The sequence below is a fragment of the Patagioenas fasciata genome, chromosome 4 (genome assembly GCF_037038585.1).
Source record: "Patagioenas fasciata isolate bPatFas1 chromosome 4, bPatFas1.hap1, whole genome shotgun sequence".
NCBI lineage: Eukaryota > Metazoa > Chordata > Aves > Columbiformes > Columbidae > Patagioenas > Patagioenas fasciata.
Genome location: NC_092523.1, coordinates 22,166,895 through 22,187,896, shown reverse-complemented (window position 1 = coordinate 22,187,896; position 21,002 = coordinate 22,166,895). Strand labels below are relative to the sequence as shown.

General features: G+C 36.0%; 1 protein-coding gene across 4 annotated transcripts in view; it reads right to left on the bottom strand.

The window, feature by feature from the left end:
• The window catches only part of PCDH7 (protocadherin 7), a 268,788-nt gene that overhangs the window by 136,015 nt on the left and 111,771 nt on the right, over positions 1–21,002 (bottom strand). For 3 of the 4 annotated variants that reach the window (XM_071807385.1, XM_065837374.2, XM_071807383.1), the window contains one exon: positions 1,460–1,676. In XM_071807385.1, the coding sequence (XP_071663486.1) occupies positions 1,460–1,676 (217 nt within the window). The remainder of the gene's footprint in view (positions 1–1,459; positions 1,677–21,002) is intronic. The other variant, XM_071807384.1, reaches the window with a different exon arrangement.

The following is a 21,002-nucleotide window of genomic DNA, read 5'->3' as shown; positions in this document are numbered from 1 at the left end:
GTTTCATTATCTCAACCATAAAATCTCACTACAAAACAAACAATAAAATAACCATCCCAATTTAGGTACAAAGTCTATAAATCTTTTTCTGACATCTTTCTAGTAATACTAGTATCACTTTCTCCCCTACCACACACTCAGAAAAATGAAATGTAAAGACATATATTCATATAAACAACCAAGGCGAATATAGCGACACACACTTATACATTACCTAAGATACCTTATTTTCAGATGGATAATATCATCTTCCTTTTGGTCAATTAGTCATTTGCTTTTGGGATATATATTATAGGCTTCTGTAAACTGCTGTAGCTATTCTTCAGTTATACATACTAGATTTGGCAACATCTTACCATGGAAAATAATAAACTTTTATTGGGTCAACATGCCTATCTCAGCAAAGACAAAAACCCAAGAACAACCATTCCATGCTGTAAGGTCTGAAAAACTAGAGCATGCACTTAGTCAAACTTATTCTTTCATTCTATAACAGAAAAAACAACACCCTTCTTGTATATACCCAGCAATTCAAATTGAATTAGCAAACCCGTTATTTAATTGCTATCAAAAATCTGTACACTTTGGCATACAATAATTTATTTTACTGTTTGTGGGCAAATGAAAAGGCAAAGAAGTCAGTGTCTGACTTCATAAAATTTTAGATGAAAGCCGATAAGTGGAGAACAGGAAAACCTTCAGGTTTTATGAAATTCATTTCAAACTGAATTTAAACAAAAAAAAAATCTAAATAGTTTTAGATGGAAAGGAAAGCAAAAGCTGAGATTTAAATTCACTTTATTTTGCAATAGCTGGAGAATTACTATAGAATAAATAAAGATTCAGCATTTTTCCCTTCTGTATAAATAGACCTTGAATTTAAATCAGACGTTCTAAAGTATTGTACAAAATGTGAAGAAAAGGAATGTTCTTTTATAAATAATGAAGAATGGACATGACACTCAGTGTTGTTTCGAAAACAGTCTACATAATGTTTTTGTTGAAAAGGAAATTTGCTAGAGTGGGGTTTTTAAATCCTACTTTCTTTTGCTGATGCCATACGTGTTACATTCTGGGAAATTTCCTTAGTAGTTGTTGAACCAAAAATGGAAGGAAAAGAGAATACATGTCCTTTACAGACTTTTACCTAAAATGAAAAGTATGGAATTTAATTCAATTACCATCTCCCCAGCCCTCAACTGGTGTTTTTTTTCAATGTTTTAATTGCTTCTGCAGTATAGTTTTTAAATCATGTAAAGAAAATAGAATACTGTGTTTATTACTAGTGTTATGTTCCATTATTTTGCATATCTGCATTTTAAAAAACTTTAAAATTTAAAATAATTACAATTTTAGCTATTTAATATATTTATTTGAGTTTTTGGACTGACCTTTCAAAAGTCTACTTAGTATCACTTGCTAGTGAGATTATGTGTGTGAATGTCGTGTTTGCCCCTACCATTTTCCATATGCTCTGCCTCACCAACACTGCCATCCGGCGTAGTCCTTTCGTAGTTGTCCTCTGGGAGTGGAAGGGCACCCAGTCTCGGCCCTGATGAACTCTTACTGCTTGGTGTTTCTGACTCCTCCAGACCGCTGTCATAGCAACTCTGCAATGACCCTTGATGTGGGTCCTGAGGCTGACTCACAACAGAAAACGTCACTCTACGAAATGGCTGCAAGAGAAAAGATTCTGAATGTCACTGAAAAGTTCCGTCTTTGAACAACTGATTCTCAAAACATGACTTAAGCAAACTTATATTTTAACATTTACCATTTAAACAATTTTCTCTAAATTAAAGCAAACAGCAAGTACAGTCCTTAAAAGGCCACTGGACAGATTATCTGCAGTTCCATAACCTTCCCGCAGTTTTTCATATCCTCCTTTCAAATGGGTGTATAAGAAAACTGTCTTAAAATTATTTATAAACACAGTATAGTTCCTCTTTTACTCAATGGTGTTAATTCAAATGGAGTTTATATCAGACTGCATAAAGGTACTTGACAGTGTGTGTGCGTTTGTGTGTGTGTATGTGTAAGACTGTGTGGGTAGGTATAAATGCTCACCTGTAAACTATATTGTGGGTATTAACAACATAACGTAACACCCATAAGTCTTTTTATAAAATCACTTCCTGTGGTTTTGGAAGGTAGTTGGAATAAGAAAGGGGGGAAAAAAAAAAAAAAAGAAGGGAAAAAAAAAGGGTTCAGTCTCTTAGCTCCTTTGCCATAAAATTCAGTGCCTGGAGACAGGGTGTGCTGCCAGCTGACTTAATAAAGCCTTTAAACTACTGCAAGCACAGCTGACACCACATGTTTCCACTGGGGCTGTACAAACATAGATTGTTAGAGATTTGTATTCATTCAAAATGACAGATATTACTGTTGCTGGGGAAGCCTACATGCTAAACCCCGGCATCAGCGAGCATCCCAGGAAGTGGGAGAGTCAATCCTTCACATTTCAGAGGACACTGAGGGCAGATGGGCTTTTCAGGAAGAAGCTAGGGGATCCTCCAACAATTAGAACTACACTCAAGTGGTAACGATACATTTCAAATAATTTAATGATATATATGAAGTAACTTAATGTTTGCAAGGCTAGAAAACCACAGAGAAATATCTGATGTTCTAAAAAGGACCTTCTAAACCAAATACCAATAGATTCATTTTATAAGACACAATGCAGACTTTCCCATATTTAAAATGTGAGGTCTGAGAATGCTGCCCATCTTTGGATTCAGGTGTGTTTCAAGCCCCATATTAGAATGGGACACAAGCACACATCACTCCCACTGGCACTTCTGGTCACTATAGGGTGGAAACATTTACGCAGGTCAGAAGGGAGGAAACTGCAACCACAACCACTTACACAATCCCTGAAGAACAGAAGTCCACGTTAGGTTTACAAGGGGTGGATGGAGTTTCAGTTTTTTGTTTTTTTTTTTTTTTTTTTGAGGATACAAGGTTTGGAAGATATAAAGATATTCAATACTGATGATAAATCGGTGGGACTACAAATATAACACTAAGTCTTAGTGGTACGAACAGATCAAAATTTTATAAATGTGGGTGTTGTTAGAAATATGAAAAAAAATTCTAAGGGAAGAATCAAGGTAGTATCATAGTGATTTTTGGACCTCTGGAAGTTTACTTCTGTACTTCAGCTGTAAAATAGTTTTATACCAATTTAATTTAGAGCTTCGTTTCATATCAAATGCAAGGAGAATAACGGAGCAAAACAATGGAATGGAGAGCACAAATAATGAACATTAAAAGAACACATTAAAAATGGTCTAGAGTTGCTGCTCCTTTTGCTAATGTGAAAGTAGTAGAAAGCATAGAGGAGCATTAGAAGTGCTAAGACCCTATATCTACAACATACAATTTCAATATCTTTTCCCCACAGATGCTGAGTACGATCTTTCTCTTCCAGGAGTATTCAGAAGGAATATCATTGTTGAACTGCACAGAAATTCTTAAAGCTCTCCTGCTGATTCTGAATCATGCAGGAAGGATAAAGCCTGTTTGCAGTAGTCTGTCCTGAAAATCATCTGCATCATTTATACTATTTCATATTTCAATAATAGCTTGTGCACTGTGTTATTGGTAATTTGCACGTGCGTTCACTGCCTCAGAGAAATAGCAAAATAAATGCTAAGAAAGGCAAAGTGTCTTTATCTAAGCTATGGTTTTAGATGCAAGCAATCAATTTTATTTTGTCTCCTTTTTTAGCTTATGGAAGCAGTGATTTCCCTTCATGTGTTTTCCAGAGATGGACTTCTAAGTATATAGAAAGATGTCAAACAAAGACAATATTTCATATCTTGTAAACAGGCTCTGTTGTTTCTTTCCAATATGACTATTCTCAGATCACTTAAGACTACTTGCAAGTAGAAGTTAAGGTTTCACCAGTCTAGTACAGGTTATGACTAAGGTTAAAAATCCCTACAAATATCATTATTCATCCTCTAAACTAAAATAACTTAAATGTGCCTTTACTAAGTTATTAATGATAAGTTTTTAAACAGATCTAGGTGTTCATCTTTTTTTTCTATTAAATGTTGTACTGAGTAAGAATTATCTGACACAAAACTAACACACAATATTCGGTTCAGTAGAGGCAATTCAGCCAGTTCCACAGAATATCAATGAGTAAGGTTTCTGACAAAATCTTCTCTAAAATAATTATGAGCATGTTAATTGTTATTCTGCAGCATTTCTTACATTTCTACTTCCAGCATAAACATCAAATTTCTGACCTCTGTTTTGCACTACTTCTGGGAACCAGATCTTCTCAGGCAAGTGTATTGCAAATTTTGAATGAATCACAGCTCATGGAAAAACAAAATTGTTTGTGTTTTTCTGATGAAAAGAAATAGACCCTGATCATATATGTTTGTTACCTGCATCATTAAGAAAAAAACTGGTTTTAATTAATTTAATGGATTTTAAGTACAGAAAAAAAAAATATCCACACTGTGGTGTACTGTCTCCTTTTTGATGTCATCCTTTCTGAAATGTAAAACACCATATACTTAAGACACAATAATCTGGGTGAATGTGGAAATAGTTATAGCAGAACCATCAGTCATAAAAGAGAATTAGTTTTTATATACTTTGAAAATTGAAGCTAGACTAATTATGGCACCTATTTTTTACACCCCAAAAAACTATGACATCTTAGAGATAAAGCTGCTGAAAACACAAAAGTATGGATTTACTATAAAATGCCTAATTAGGATAACTGATATAATATTTTCTAGTAACAGCATATGGAATTATTCTCAGTTATATCTGATCACAGAGATGAACAGATCACAGAGAAAAAATACACTTTTGCTTTATACCCCAAAGGTAAATGACCATTTCTGTATTCTTCCATATCCAAGCCAGAAAGCAAAATTACGTTATACTTTCAATTCATGAAGAACACTAATTTCAGAGCTTGGCATTAGGTATATACTTTGGATATACTTGGTGAAAAGCAATATATCCATATAGCTGCATGAGGCTTACTCATGAAACTTTTTTGCCGTTATATTAAGGATTTTCCTTTCATTTCCTGAAATTTCTAGTTTTGCATTGTATTTCCTGATATAGTTTGTGGTTATGGCAAGTTTGTCGACAACACCAAGCCGTGTGATGCGGTCCACAGGCTGGAAGGAAGGGATGCCTTCCAGAGGGACCCTGACAGGCTTCAGAGGTGGTCCTGGGCAAATCTCACGAAGTTCAACAAGGCCAAGTGCAAGGTCATGCACATGGGTTGGGGAAACCTCAAGCACAAACACAGGCTGGGCCAAGAATGGATTGAGAACAGCCCTAAGGAGAAGAACTTGGGGGTGTTGGTTGACGAGAAGCTCAACATGAGCATGTAATGTGCCATTGCAGCCCAGAAAGCCAAACATATCCTGGGCTGCATCAAATGAATTGTGGCCACCAGGCCGAGGGAGATGGTTTTCCCCCTCTACTCCACTCATGTGAGACCCCCACCTGGAGTACTGCGCTCAGCTCTGGGGCCCCCAACGTAAGAAGGATGTGGACCTGTTGGAACAAGTCTAGAGGAGAGCCGTGAAGATGATCAGAGGGCTGGAGCACCTTTTCTATGAAGAAAGACTGAGAGAGTTGGAGGTATTCAACCTGGAGAAGAGAAGGCTGCAAGAAGACCTCATAGCAGCCTTCCACTACCTAAAGGAGCCTACAAGAAAGCTGGAGAAGGACTTTTTACAAGGTCATGCAATGATAGGACAAGAGGTAATGACTTTAAACTGAAAGAGGGTAGATTTAGATTAGATATGAGGATGAAGTTCTTCACCATGAGGGTGGTGAGGCACTGGAACAGGCTGCCCAGAGAAGCTGTGGGATGTCCCATCCTTTGAAGTGTTCAAGGCCAGGTTGGACAAGGCTTTGAGCAACCTGTTCTAGAAGAAGCTGTCTCTGCCAATGGCAGAGAGGTTGGAACTAGATGATGTTTAAGGTCCTTTCCAACACAAACCATTCAATGATTCTATGCTTTCATGTTTTCTCCATAGCAAGTGATGTCAACTTTGTAAATACTGTTGTTTCAGATCCTAGTGAATTTGGACTACAATGGTGGGGTAGAAGAGTGAATTTTATATACATTTAATTGAGAACTAGAGTAGTAACCATCAACTCTTTCTCAGCCAATGATCTCACAATTGATTATGGATACAAAGTGGATGCACTAAAGTGTAACAAGGAGGAGCAATTTTCTCTCTTAATTACTTAGCACTTGGGTAAAAATAGCAAGATTATATCAAGCTTTCCTGCTGTCACAACACTTACACCTCAAATAATTAGAATTTTAAAAACATTTAAAGCAACTGTAAAATCCAATCCAAGAAGCAACATGATATGTTGAGAAGCATAAAATTAGCCCAAACTGAATATCAAGCTAAAGGAAGCTATATTGTTTTAAATATTTCTACTAACTTGTTCAGCATTAGCTTGGGCATAGCCCAAAACCCTGGAAGATCAGCAACTAAGGTTCACATTTTTCTGGCTCTCAAACCAGATGACTTCCTGCTTTAATGATGTGTTATCTTGGGCTAGCTGGCCCAAGAGCCAGCTCTGGAGATCACTCAGTCCAACTCCTCTAAGTAGCATCACCTAGAGACTTTGCCTGGGGCTGTAATCAGTCTTTTTTTTTAATGGCTTCTGAAATGGAGACTCCACAGCCTCTCTGAGCCACCTGTTCCACTGTTCTGCCACTCTCATAGTGAAGAAGGTATTTTCTTACATCAGAAAGGAATTTCTGTATTTTAGTTTGTGCCAAAGTGTAAAAAGCACTGGTGATGAGTCAAACCTAAATAATATTATAACTCCTGTTAGCTTCAGAAAGTCAATCAATGTCATAAGACTAACACAGCAACTCTGAGATGTGTATAGGGTAGATGTGAAAAACAGGCAGAAGAGATACATTATCTCATCACATAAATTCAAAGTGTTTCTTTAGCACTTGGATTTTGATAAAACTTGTCATTATCCTTTTCTTTCTATTCATTCTTAATTGCTGGAAGTTTGTTGGAAGACAAACAAAATATTAATGAACAATTGCTGTTCTGCATGAATAGTTTCAGCCCACACAACTCTTTCCCCTATTCAAAGCACATATTTCTAATGTTCTAAATTTCTGTCATTGTGACCTAATAAAAAATGGCAGGAAATTAAACAGGTATAATTTTTCAATGAGAAGACTGAAACACCTGAGACAAGTATTACAACAGGAGGGGAAGAGAGGAGAAGTACAGTAGTAAGAATAATCAACTTTTTATTTTAAATTTAGCAAAAAGTAGTAGCAATTGGAATTTTAAAAAGGAGATAAATAAAATAAAAAATATTCTGATATTACACCTCTGTAGCAGACATCACTTGTGATGAACTGTGACTGTCTCAGCTACCAGGTAAGAATTCCACACAGAAGAGAAAGACTCTTCATCATTATTTCCATTTATTTTAGTAGAATTTTTATTAATTTTAGTTGCAGTAGTGAGATCCTGGCCATGAACCAGAAGCATATTTTGTTTGTTCTGTTTGAATATGAAATACAAATCCACTAATATCTATTTGCTTCATTATGGGTATCTTTATGGTAACATTCAAACATAAATTTTTCCTTTTAAGTTCAGTGCTTTTCTCAAATATCTACTCATCCCTGTTTTCCAAATCTACCTTTCTGAATTACAACAATGATTTCTGAGCAGCCCAAATTCCTTTTCATTCACCTGTGTTCATTTAGATTCCTAATAACTCTTGTCTCTGTTACAAGTAAACAAATAAAAGACATGCCTATTGTTTCTGTGAATATCACCAGAGAAGACACCAGTAATATGAAGAAGGTCCCTTTCTCAAAGACACAATCCTCTTTTGTGATAGAATCCTCATATCAAAATAAAACACACAAGTTCACTTAGAAAAATTAAACAAGACCTACAAGGCTTTTAAATGAAGTCAATATTCTTAGCATTTCACAAGAGCTCTTCTTGATAGCTATTGAAAACAGCATAAAGGAACCAAGAATGAATGAGAATCTGTAGCAGAGATGGTCAAAATAATTATATTATACTTTTTCACCTGGTCATAAATAGATACTTTTGTTATCACTTCAGTATCCCTTTGTTTGAGAGTTATGAGAATGAAGCATCTATGACCCTGAAGTGCTCTCTTATTTTTCTACGACAAGAAAGAAGTGGATGAAGCAGCAATTTGTCTTCTCAAGAACAAATCTAACATGAAATAAGAATTTTATCATGTTTCATTCAATTTTCTTAAAAAAAGCTTCTCCTAAATCTTCTGTGTAGATAAAACAGAACTTCAGTGAAACTAGTATTTTTTTCTTGTACTCATTGCATTAGATTCCAGTATTCTACTCCAACTCTTTCTAATAATTTTCATTAAAATTCTCTAAAATACTTTTTTGTTTGACCAAGATTTATTACTAAGGTGCTGGAACCATATTCATTTAGCTATGTGTCATTCTAGTATCTTCTACTACTCCTTATTTGCACCTTCACAATGGCTAACATTTGTCACTTTCAAACTTCTCTATTATCAGGTCTTTCTCTTTTCTTGAAATATTTGGAGAGTCTGTCTTTCCTGGAGGGGTTTGTTTGGATTTCTTTTCCTTCTGTTTTTCAGCAGAGAATCTGCTGCCCAAAACTAGCTCATGCATATTAGTTCAGAGAGGCTTTATGTCTGCTAGCTCTTGTCTCTCAGCATGAGAAATTTTTATATTTTTCTATTTGCTACATTGTTTCATTAGAGTTTCTCATTGGCTCAAATATTATTCTCTGCAAACAAACAAACAAAACCCTCACTTTCATTCTGCCAGCTAAGTCACCCAGATGTTTGGGTTGAGAAACTCAGCAGCTTCTTTTGAATCTGGAATATGATTAAAATAACGTGTTGAAATGAAAAAAATTACAATCCTTTACTCTGGTTATCAGGCACTAGAAAGCACTAAAATGGGAGGTATACATTCATAAGCCTACTTCTAAACTCATTTACACAAAACCGCAAAAGGAGAAAGGATGAAATGAGAAAGACTGTCCACACACGTTCCATAAGCTATAGAATAATGATCCTTTAGTTTGTAGTCCAAGCAGGTCAAGATGTGATGCAATAAAAACAATCTAATTAAGCAAGAATCATATATGTACATACAACATTTATGCTCTGGCACATCATTCTATTTCATATCTTTATAAATTATAGATACATATATAAAGAAAAATATTTTAGAACCACAGAATAGTTCACAATAGATATAAATTATCATATTCTACACAGCAATTTGGATGAATCTTTATTAATATTGCAGTTCACATAAGGTGTGAGCTCCAGTAATCAATTATCTCCAATTATTGTACTTTGATATCCTTGGAAGAACTATTTTGAAGCAAATACATTGGACTCTTTTTGGATCAAATTCAAATGAAGGATATGATCTGAAAGCATCCCTAGATAGCTTGAACAGGAGCTCAGTTCACAGGATCAGACTAGAGCTAGTCCACAGTAAATCTCCACAAAATGAATGTAGTAAGAAAATCAGCCTCAACACCAACTATTTCACCATACAGATCAATTTCTCTTGTACCATTCTGTTTGCTAATGCAGACATAGGCATTTATAAAAACTGCTTTCTCTATGTTTTGTTCCCCTGCACAGAAGCTTGTATCTGCAAAAGGCTCTTTGCCAGAATGCCACTGAAATCACAGATCCAGATAGCTAAAGTGCATATGAACCTTTCAAAACATCAAGCTTTAGTATGAAACAACGAACTGATGCATAAGAAGTAATGTCTTCTTCTAAGTAATGAAAAATATTCCTGCTGCTAAGATTACATGAAACATTTTGACTATATTGCTAACAGACCACAGTATTTGGTAGAGAATTCATTAGATAAAAAGAGAAAAAATAACCATCAATAAAGGTTTGAATTATGAATACATACACTGCATCTAAGTGGAATTCTTCGGTTCTTAATACTCATCTTTTGATTGACCTTATCTACCGTCATAGTTAAGAAGGTTAACTATTAATACCTGTAAGAATATTTTCTTTCTAGTAGCTGTTCACAAGAGAAGACTCTAGCCCCACATGAACAGGGAGAGTCACAGCATCACATTTTAGGAAAATTCAGCAATAACTCTTGGAAGAAAAGGATGAAATTCTAAATGTAAATGAATACATAAACCAGCCATATCAAGTCTAATATGGCAGATATGCAAATACAGATATTCATGCATTTTGTGAGTGATTAGGAATAAGGATTTTTTTTAATTGGTTACTAAACTGTATCGATGACATATTTTCCAAAATCTGTAGCTGAAAAGTCTTCCAAAATTAGGTAATATACTCAGTATTTTATATTATTTTTATGTATCATATAGTTGTCAGTGTTTGTTTATTGTTCATTCATCTAGGTTGTCCAAATTATTTTCTAAGCTTATATTTCTTAAAGGCATAGTGATTTTTGAAGGGTTGACACATTTTGTATAAATTGGACAAGTAAATCTCAGGCATAAAATCTAAGATAGTCAACTACACTTCTCTACAGAAAGTGAAGGACAGAACTATAGAAATGTGTCCCATCTAGGAAGATAGTTAATTGGTATGGAAATATTATTCAGTAAATATTGAGGAATTTATATTAGGTACATAACTTTTAGATCACTCGAGTTAGATGAAACAATTACTATTCTTGGTGAACACTAGCTGTGCAAGTTATAATAATAAACATGCCACAGGCTCAAAATACAAGGTCTTGAAAGGAAAAATGGTTAATTTTATTCAGGAATTAGATATTTGAAAAGGTACTATAGATTTGTTGGGAGAAAAAGAGGCATGAATGAACATAAAAACACAATTTGTTCCATTATTTAATTTTAATGAGGGTTACATACACCTTCATTGTGACAAATAGATTGTTGGAAGAAACATATTTAAAAGAGGTAATTGAAGAAGAAACTGATAAAAAGGTAGTTACAGACAAAATAACAAATGAGGTCCATGTCCAGAACTATACTCCAAGACTAATTATCTATACAGTCACCTTCTACAATTAAAACTCATGCCAAAGATGTGGGAGTTTCTACTTTTTTTATGATTATTTATTTATTTATTTATTTATTTATTTATCTGTACAGCCTCAGGAGAAGTACTGCAATATTTATCTATGGAATTGATTACAACCATCGACTTGTTATACAATCATTACTGAATGAGAAAACAATGTAATGTCACAGAAATCATGGTTGTTTGTGGTTTGATTTTTTTTTCTTCAGAAGTCTAGAGGTGAAATCATACAGAATTTTAACTTCTATATTCTAATAAAAATAATCCTGGCATGTTTTTGTTGATACAAGCTCCAGCCAATTAATATTAAAAGCATGACTTTTGAAGAGGACAGTGAGATGATTGCCTGGAAAACAACAGTGGGGACTCTGCTAACTTCCTGGATATACCTACTTTTACTATCCTAGGACTTGATTTCCACATGTGAAGTTTCATTTTCATTTTTGCATTCCAAATCAAAATCACTTTTATCTTTCACTTCATATTTTGACACAAAAAGTTAGTTAGTCACTAAAAAGATTTTCATAAGACACATAAAAAAATCATTAAAGAAGTTAAATATCTGAAGAAAAATAAAATTATTATACATAAAATACCATAGAATACAAACAGAAAAACAAGGCTTGTAATAAAAGTAGTTAAACTCAGTTAAGGTGTTCATAGTTAAAACTTTATAGATCTATTTTCATAAGCAGAACCTTACTATAGACAGACTCTTATAGTCAAGGTAGTTGAAGTATTCTGGAACTGGTTAGCATAAAAAAGAATACTTCCTCAATTAAAAATATAGCTAAACATGTAACATTCCATCACCAATTTAACAAAGTTGAAGTGTATGACTTTAGGTGTGACAACCATCATTGTGCAACGATATGTTGAATATGGAAAAATACTTTCTCCTGTTGGTGAATGCAGCATGCATTTCAATGATGGCAACTACAGATTGATGCAAAGATTCCCTTTCAAATTATTCAAATCATTTGCTCCAGTCCCTTCCAAGATCTTTTCAGCACAGATCAACTGTGGCAAATATTCATGGATATTTCTTCAGATTGTTATTTTTCGTTTTTGAGAAAGATGCATGAATTTTGGTTATCAGGCATGTGTATTTGCTTGAGCTCATGTTCCTTTAGTCTGTTTACATCATTCTGAAAATAAGGTAGTAGAAAGAAAAATGCTCTAGGCTTACTAAATGGCTGGTTTTCTTTGTACATCTCTCATAAATATGACAGGAAACGAAGGATTTATTATACAATTTGTCATGTGGTTGATGAAGAATGATTTCAAATTACAATTCGCTAAACCCTACATTTTTAGTAGTCACTACGTAGTCACCCCTGTACATCACATGTTTACAGATATTTTTGATCATAAGAATTTTATGAACATTGTCCATGAATACGCTGTTTGAGACTCAAGAAAGTTCTAAACAGAGTTCACAAACTGGAGTTTGACCAGATGGATAACTTTTGAGGTCATGAGAAGAAAACAGCCTGATGGATTTCCTGGAAGAAACCACAGGCCCGCAGAAGTGTGCTGTGATTGAAAGGTGATTAAAAGTAGTCTGCATTCTTTTCAGACTGCCAAATTCATTCTTATTATGCACTCTCTCAAATATCCATCTAAGAATGTGTTTAATGCTATGACTGTAATTCAAGATACTCGCTCTGATGCTTTTTATCAATTCAAAAAAAGTTCAAAATATTAAGATGTTATTAAAAGAATGTCGCAAGGTGAAATAAATCTTCATCTGTTCTACTCTTAAGCGGTGTCACATAGACAAGTAACATTTTTGCCTAATCACCTCTCTTTCTCTCTGACACCAAAGTGTGGGAAGTACCAAAAGCAAAAAGTGGTTTGGACACTCAATGTAATTCCATTCTTTTGTTGTACACTGACATGCAGAATACAAAATGTAGGGTTTGGGATAATTAGATGTCACAGAAAAAGAGTAACTAGATATTATTTAGTAAAAAAATAAGTAAAATAAAATATTGGAATTTTAGATTTTAAACCCTAGTTTTTACAATATTGTCATTCAGAAAGAAATTAAGATCACATAATGAAAAGATCATGTCATTTACAAAGGAATCACATGATGAAAATATCAAAGTTCTCCACCAGAAATGCTGTCTGAATAGTATGGCCATTTTCCATGGAGTCTGACTAGCCTTCAGGTTCTGATGAACTGCACTGTTAGCCAGTACTGGGATTCTCACAGGAAATGGTCATTCTTATGACTCACCAGGGAAAGTACAACTTTTCAATTTCCTCTCTGAATATAACAGAAATAGCCTTTCTGGCACAGGAGTCTTGGCTGAAGTCTCAACCATGTTTTATATATACATCTCAAATTGTGTTACTGTATAAAGTCACCTGAGCCAACTGCAAACAAATGGCACTGGGAGTCTGTTTGTAAGCTTCTTAAGTGTTTTGCATCTCTATTTATACACCACCATTTAGATGAATGTGTGCAATTTCCACTTTGCAACTTTCAGGATTAATTTCACTATTCTTCATTTACTTCACATGAATAAGTAAGATTACAGAGGTCTAATTCTCAGCTGACATAAAACAATGTGCTTTTGTTGTCTGTTCTTTCCCTAGATACACCAAGATGTTTTACTTTTTCCAAACAAAACAACATAATGGGCAGCAATATTGTCATGGCTGTGGACAGTCTTGGATCTTGATTGGATGAGGCAGCACGCGCTTCATAAAGCCAGCTGGCATTAGCAAGAACACTTTCTGGTCAATGCCCTCTAAAAATATAAAAGTATCAATCTCACCAACAGCAGACTCATATTTCAAAGTCCAGAATTAAATGTAGCTCTTCCATTTGGCTGCTTTTATTGCTGCTACTATGCCATCTGGCCAACAATATTATTTAGCATTGTATCAGCTTTATGTCTGTTACTTTCAAAGCACAAATATTTACATTTGAGGTTTGTCCAAAAACTCTCCTAGAGAAAGATGTTTGTCTTTCCAGTTAGGACAAACAAAGCAGAAAGTCTGGGCAGACACAGGGGAAAGAAACTTCCCTCAATATTTCAAGAACTTCAAAGTGAAAAAGCAATTCAAATGTTGTACTACTTTAAGGCAGATTTGAATAAATTGATTATAATTGATTTTATGCTGATACCTTCATCTTAAATGACATTGCTTTCTCAAATTTTTGACCATAGCCTGTATATAATTGAATACACAGGTCTTATTCAGAACTGTGAATGCAATAAAGTTTAGAGGTAGTTAGGTCAATTGACTAATCTATTTTCTTTACTACATGCCTTCAAAGAAAAAGCCATACTTTTTTAAGCATTACAGAAAAGTTAACAAAAAATGCACAGTTTTCTAATTGTAAAATAATTAAGTAGTGTTCATGTAATTACATTTATCACAGTACTCTTCAGATAGAAGGAAGTAAAGGGGAAGGGGAGGGGAGGGGAGGGGAGGGGAGGGGAGGGGAGGGGAGGGGAGGGGAGGGGAGGGGAGGGGAGGGGAGGGGAGGGGAGGGGAGGGGAGGGGAGGCGAGGGGAGGGGAGGGAAGGAATGTTGGGAAGCCTGTTTTTAATTCCTGGCTCAGCACAAATGTAATTTTTTGCTTTGGCAATGACCTTCATATGTCTCAAGATTCAAAACAAGGATTAGCCTTTACTTTCCTATAATGGTTACCCTGACCTTGTAGGCAGACTGGGTAAATTTATGGTAGAGATTGTTGGGAGTACAGATGAGAAAAACTGCACAAGCTAACATAATAGTATTTCAAATAATTGAAGATACTGTTGGGGGCCACAACAACTCTAAGAATTAAGAACATCTAGAATACTGCTGATTTCCATACTTATCATTTGCTATATATCTTCTTGGAAATTGGAACAAAAACATATGTAAATTTCTGGTCAGCAACACTACTATAAATATGCAAACAGACCGTTGACATAATCTTTCCAATACTGTATATCATTATGCAAATTATCTTTCAATTGTTTCCAAAGTATAAGCCTCTGCAAATAAACATGGCAAAAATAACTGAGAGTGAGGGGCACACCACCAGGACATCACAAATATTGACTGTGTCCAACCTTCAAGAATTTATTCTGAGGCTACTCTGCCTCAGTGGAAATTGTAATGCATATATGTGCTCTCAAAAAAGCTCAACTTCACTGAACTATGAAAACAGCTAAAACTAGAGTGTCTGTAGCTGCATAATCATGCTAATATTTCAAATTCTAATTTTAAGATAGGTCTGACTTCGTAGACAATCTTTGGCACTGTACTTTAACTTAATCATCTAAATTTGGCCAGGTAAGCATCTAACACAACATGGCACAAGTAGACATTTTACATCACATGTACAAAAATACCTGGTAAGTTACAGGGGAAAAAACAAGCAAACAAGCAAGTTTTAAAGTGTTGGAAGAATGTATTTTTTTAAACATTTGCTAAAGCCCAAGAAAACTGTGTGAAGCATTTTCTTTATATCCACTTACTTTTGCCTCCCATTTTATTGCACAGAAGTAGAAACCCACTTTTTGGGTATGCAAATATCTGAAGTCTTTCCTATACATATAACAATGCTTACGCTTTTCCTGTAAATATATATTTTCTTGAAACATTTTAAAACATGTGCTTTTAGTATTGTTTTTTTTGATAACACGGAGACATTTAAATACAGTAAAGCTGGCTGTAAGTGATTTCCTCTGCTAGTGGTTTGACATCAAAAGTGTCATTTCAGGGTGAAGAGATTTCAGGGTAAACTTAGTTCAGGTTTCTGTCAAAAAAATAAGGAAGGGATTTTGAAAGAAATTAAAACATTATTTTAACAATGATTTTTTTTTCTTTCAGAACTTAGCTGAATTTTAATCTGAGTTGAGCAGTACATGTTTTTGATACATGTTTGTAAAAGATAAAAGTTTTCCAAAATGGTTTTGTTAAGTCCATTTTTCCTCCCAGAAATTTTCATTTTGATAAGAAAAAAGAATCTTTTCAGATCAATCTTTTTTAAAATTTTATTTTTAATTTTCTGTATTATTTTCTCCCTGCTCATTATAAGTGGAAAAACCCTACAGGTTTTGTAAGGTGTCAGAATTATAATATTTCAGTGATCCTTGCACACAACCCACATGCAACAAATGAAATGCACCGAGATTTTCTGGGTAGAAAAGCCCTCTCTACTGAATCCTATAGAGAAAACCATTCACACCACTTTGTTTAAAATATACATATATAAACCTTAGGAAATTTCATAAGTCTGTACACATCCCCTGGGCATGAGTGTATTTACACAAAGAATCATTTGTGCTATCCCTTTTTTCACATTCATTGTTCTCTTGCTTCCTGTATTCTTTTTTCTATTTGAAACCTTCTATATACATCTAACATGCTGGTCTTTGGGTCAGCTGATAGGACAGTGCTAGAGGTTACAAAAGGCATAATCCAGCTGGTGCCTCTCTCCCTATTGAGAAACGGACCCATCTGTCAGAGAGAATCTAAGATTAGTTTGTAGTTCCATATCGATGACAAAAATATGAGATAGCTGAGTTCCTTTAACTTTTATGTGCTTTTGCTACCTCAGGTCTATGTCATAAGTAATCATAGAATCACAGAATGGTTGAGGGTGTAAAGGGCCTCTGAGGGTCATCTTGTCCAATCATCTTGCTCAGGCAGAGTCATTACAGTCATTTTTCCAGGACCATGTCCAGACAGCTTTTGAATACCTCCAAGAATGGAGACTCCACAGCCTCTCTGGGCAACTTGTGCCAGTGCTCAGTCACTCACACAGTAAAAGTATTTCCTGATGTTCAAAGAACACCTCCTGTGTTCCAGTTTGCACACATTGCATTTTGGCCTATCAAATATCCTACTATACTGGGATGCAGTAGGGGGATTGGTGCCAGCAGGTCAAGGGAGATGATGCTGTCCCTCAGCACTGCTGAGGCCACACCTGGAGTGTTGTGTCCAGTTCTGGGCTACCCAGCACAAGTAATATAAAAAACAAAAGCGTAAAAAGACAGCAGGAAATTAGTAAATCAGATGTCTACCTACCCAAATACGTACTTCTTGCCAAATAGAATCTCATTGATAAAACTCATGGATTAAGCATATTTTGGACTGAAGTAAATATTTCATGAGATTTATCAGAAAATACTAAGCAATATAAGACACACAAGTCTACTGACATAAAAAATGCTTAATATGAACAAGCTCAGGTATTTCCTAGGAGTAATGCAATGATATGGTTTGTTTTACTTGAGCAGCTCAGAGCACTTCAGAAATACAAATTATTTTAACTATATGACATTCTTTACAAAGAAATCATTACAGATTACTTGATCAAGTGATAAACATGGACTGAGAAAAGCGGTTTCCTCAACTATAAGGCTCACATTTTTCTTTTCTGAAAATCTGGGTACATTTAACCTAATTAATATAGATGGTGTGAACAAGTCATTGAGGTGTGATAAGTCGCATATTTGATGGACATATGGAGCTTTCCAGGTTTGAAGAAAGAGCTACCATGTAGTAATTCACACCAGTACAGAATAATTCAATTCACTATATATGTGATGTGCAATGTTTAATGTTGATCTATCCATTAAGTCAAGATGTTAGATAACTAGATTATACCCACAGCTGATCAAATGGACAAATTACTCTTTTTTCATTCCCATCTCACCCTAAAGATCAAATAAGAAGTCAATAACAGTGGAGAGAACTTTCATGAATGTTTGAATGTTAAAGCCCTTGCTGTGATTGCTGTTATTATGATATGTGTTTTTAAGGCCACGTAATATCTGAATATAATTCACATAAAGAAATTATACTGGACTCTAAAAATTACACTCCTCCAATTTTATCTTCTTTACTCTGCACATATAACTAAATACAAAATTCACGGGGATAACCAGTCATGATACGCATTCATAAGGGAATTACAATACCAAATGGATACCAAAAGCTCAGGTTCAACTCAAACTGGCAAGAACATAGTCCATAATCACTATCTGACTACTAAGAACATGACTCACATAGCATCTATGAATTTATGTCTGGGAAGGAGGACCTGGGTAACTATAGACTGATCAGCCTCGCTTCCATCTTTGGGAAGGTGATGGAACAACTTATCCTTGGTGCCATCTCGAGGCATATCAAGGATAAGAGGGTCATTAAGGGCAGTCAACATGGCTTCACCAAGGGGAACTCATCCTTGACCAGCCTCATAGACTTTTATGAGGACATAACCAGGTGGCTAGATGATGGCAAAACAGTGGATGTGGTCTATCTTTATTTTAGTAAAGCATTTGACACAGTCTCTCACGGCATGCCTACTGCTAAACTGAGGAAGTATGGACCAGATGATCGGTAGTGAGGTGGACTGGGAATTGGCTGAAGGAAAGAAGCCAGAGAGTTATGATCAATGGGGCAGAGTCTAGTTGGAAGCCCGTATCTAATGGAGACCCTCAACAGTCAGTACTGGGACTAGTACTGTTCAATGTATTCATCGATGACTTGGATGAGTGCACTATCACAAAGTTTGATGATGACACCAAACTGGGAGGAGTGGCTGACACACCAGAAGGTTGTGCTGCCATCCAGTGAGACCTAGAAACCCTGGAGAGTTGGGCAGGGAAAAATTTAATGAAATATAACAAGGGAAAGTGTAGAGTCTTGCATGCGGGCAGGAACAACCCCAGGTTCCAGTATAACTTGGGGAACGACCTGTTAGAGAGTAGTGTAGAGGAAAGGGACCTGGGGGTCCTGGTAGACAGCAGGACAACCATGAGCCAGCACTGTGCCCTTGTGGCCAGGAAGGTCAATGGCATCCTGCGGTGTATTAGAAGGGGTGTGGCTAGTAGGTCGAGAGGTTCTCCTCCCCCTCTACTCTGCATCTGGAATATTGTGTCCAGTTCTGGGCCCCTCAGTTCAAGAAGGACAGGGAACTGCTGGAGAGAGTCCAGCACAGAGCCACAAAGATGATTAAGGGAGTGGAGCATCTCCCTTATGAGGAAAGGCTGGAGGAGCTTGGTCTCTTTAGCTTGGAGAAGAGGAGACTGAAGGGTGACCTCATTAATGTTTATAAATATATAAAGAGTGAGTGTCACAAGGATGGAGCCAGGCTCTTCTCGGTGACAACCAATGGTAGGACAAGGGGTAATGGATATGAACCACATGATGAAGGGAGTGGAGCACCTCCCTTATGAAGAAAGGTTGAGGGATCTGGGTCTCTTTAGTTTGGAGAAGAGGAGACTGAGGGATGACCTTATTAATGTTTATAAATATATAAAGAGTGAGTGCCATGAGGGTGGAACCAGGCTCTTCTCAGTGACAAACAATGATAGGACAAGGAGTAATGGGATCAAGCTGGAACACAAGAGGTTCCACTTAAATTTGAGAAAAAACTTCTTCTCAGTGAGGGTGACAGAGCACTGGAACAGGCTGCCCAGGGAGGTTGTGGAGTCTCCTTCCCTGGAGACATTCAAAGCCCACCTGGACATGTTCCTGTGCGACCTCACCTAGGCGTTCCTGCTCCAGCAGGAAGATTGGACTAGATGATCTTTCGAGGTCCCTTCCAATCCCAAATATACTGTGATACTGTGATACTGTGAACTGGAACACAGGAGGTTCCATTTAAATTTGAGAAGAAACAACTTCATGGTGAGTGACAGAGCACTGGAACAGGCTGCCCAGGGAGGTTGTAGAATCTCCTTCTCTGGAGACATTCAAAACCCGCCTGGATGCCTTCCTGTGTAACCTCGTCTAGGTGTTCCTGCTCCAGCAGGGACTTGGACTAGGTGATCTTTCAAGGTCACTTCCAATCCCTAACATTCTGTGATTCTGTGAAATAATAATCAAAATGGAATTGATAATTCCAAAGTTCGTGACAGTACTACAGGAAAATTATTTCTAATATAATACAAGAAAAAACCTGAAATTAACCTGCAAACTATGGGGAACAAATATAATCCAAACTAAAAAGGTGAGAAACCACATTCTGCAACTAAACACAAGAAGCAACATTCTATACCGGCTGGCGCCCAAGGGAGGGCTGTCGTGGCTGGCCCAGTAACATCCATTTCAATAGTTTAGATAAGATATAATGAACAAATGGAAACAAACCCTGAAGGGTTCTAATCTGAATGAGCAGTAACGAAAAATCCTTGCTTCATATGGATTTTGGAGAGAATGTCACAAGTTCCTATGACAGCCAAATAGTTAAACAGATTTTTCTGAGTCTGGCTGAGCGTAAGATTCCTCTGATGGGATATTTAGGGTGGAATGTAAATTGTAAAATTAAAAATCTGCTTGAAGCCTCTGGGAATGTTCATGCAGAGCACCATGTTAATGGTTTTGTTTATTCTTACTGCATTATTTGGCTAGCTAATGGATCTTTAAACCATATATCAAAATCAATATATTTATACAGTGTTACCAATGACTGATAAATTGAGACATTTCAGTAAGCAAGTAGTTGATCCTGCATACAGAAGTTATGCAATGCATTTTGTAATACTTAAGATTTCTTTCATATACACATATTTCCAAGTCAGCTTATCAGAATGGCACAAACAGGCAGCTCAGAATGTTATTCTAAACTTGAATTGCTAACTAAGACTAATGAACTCTATAGCTATTTTATTGGTTTATATTAATCTCCATTTTGCATGCTCCTAAATTGATATTTCACAATCAAACCCAGATTTTAGACTTCTTTCTACTTAAGAGGAACTGCGCTTGACAAGGGAGTAGCTGATTCAATCACTTTCAGACTTGATAAAAGGGTAAGAAAGTACTGTGGTGACAGAAAATCGGTATTATGGGCATATATGTTAACAACACAGATGGTCACGTTTGCTGTCAACATACTGAGAAATGCTACAATGACATCCAATCGGAACTAAGCTCAGAAA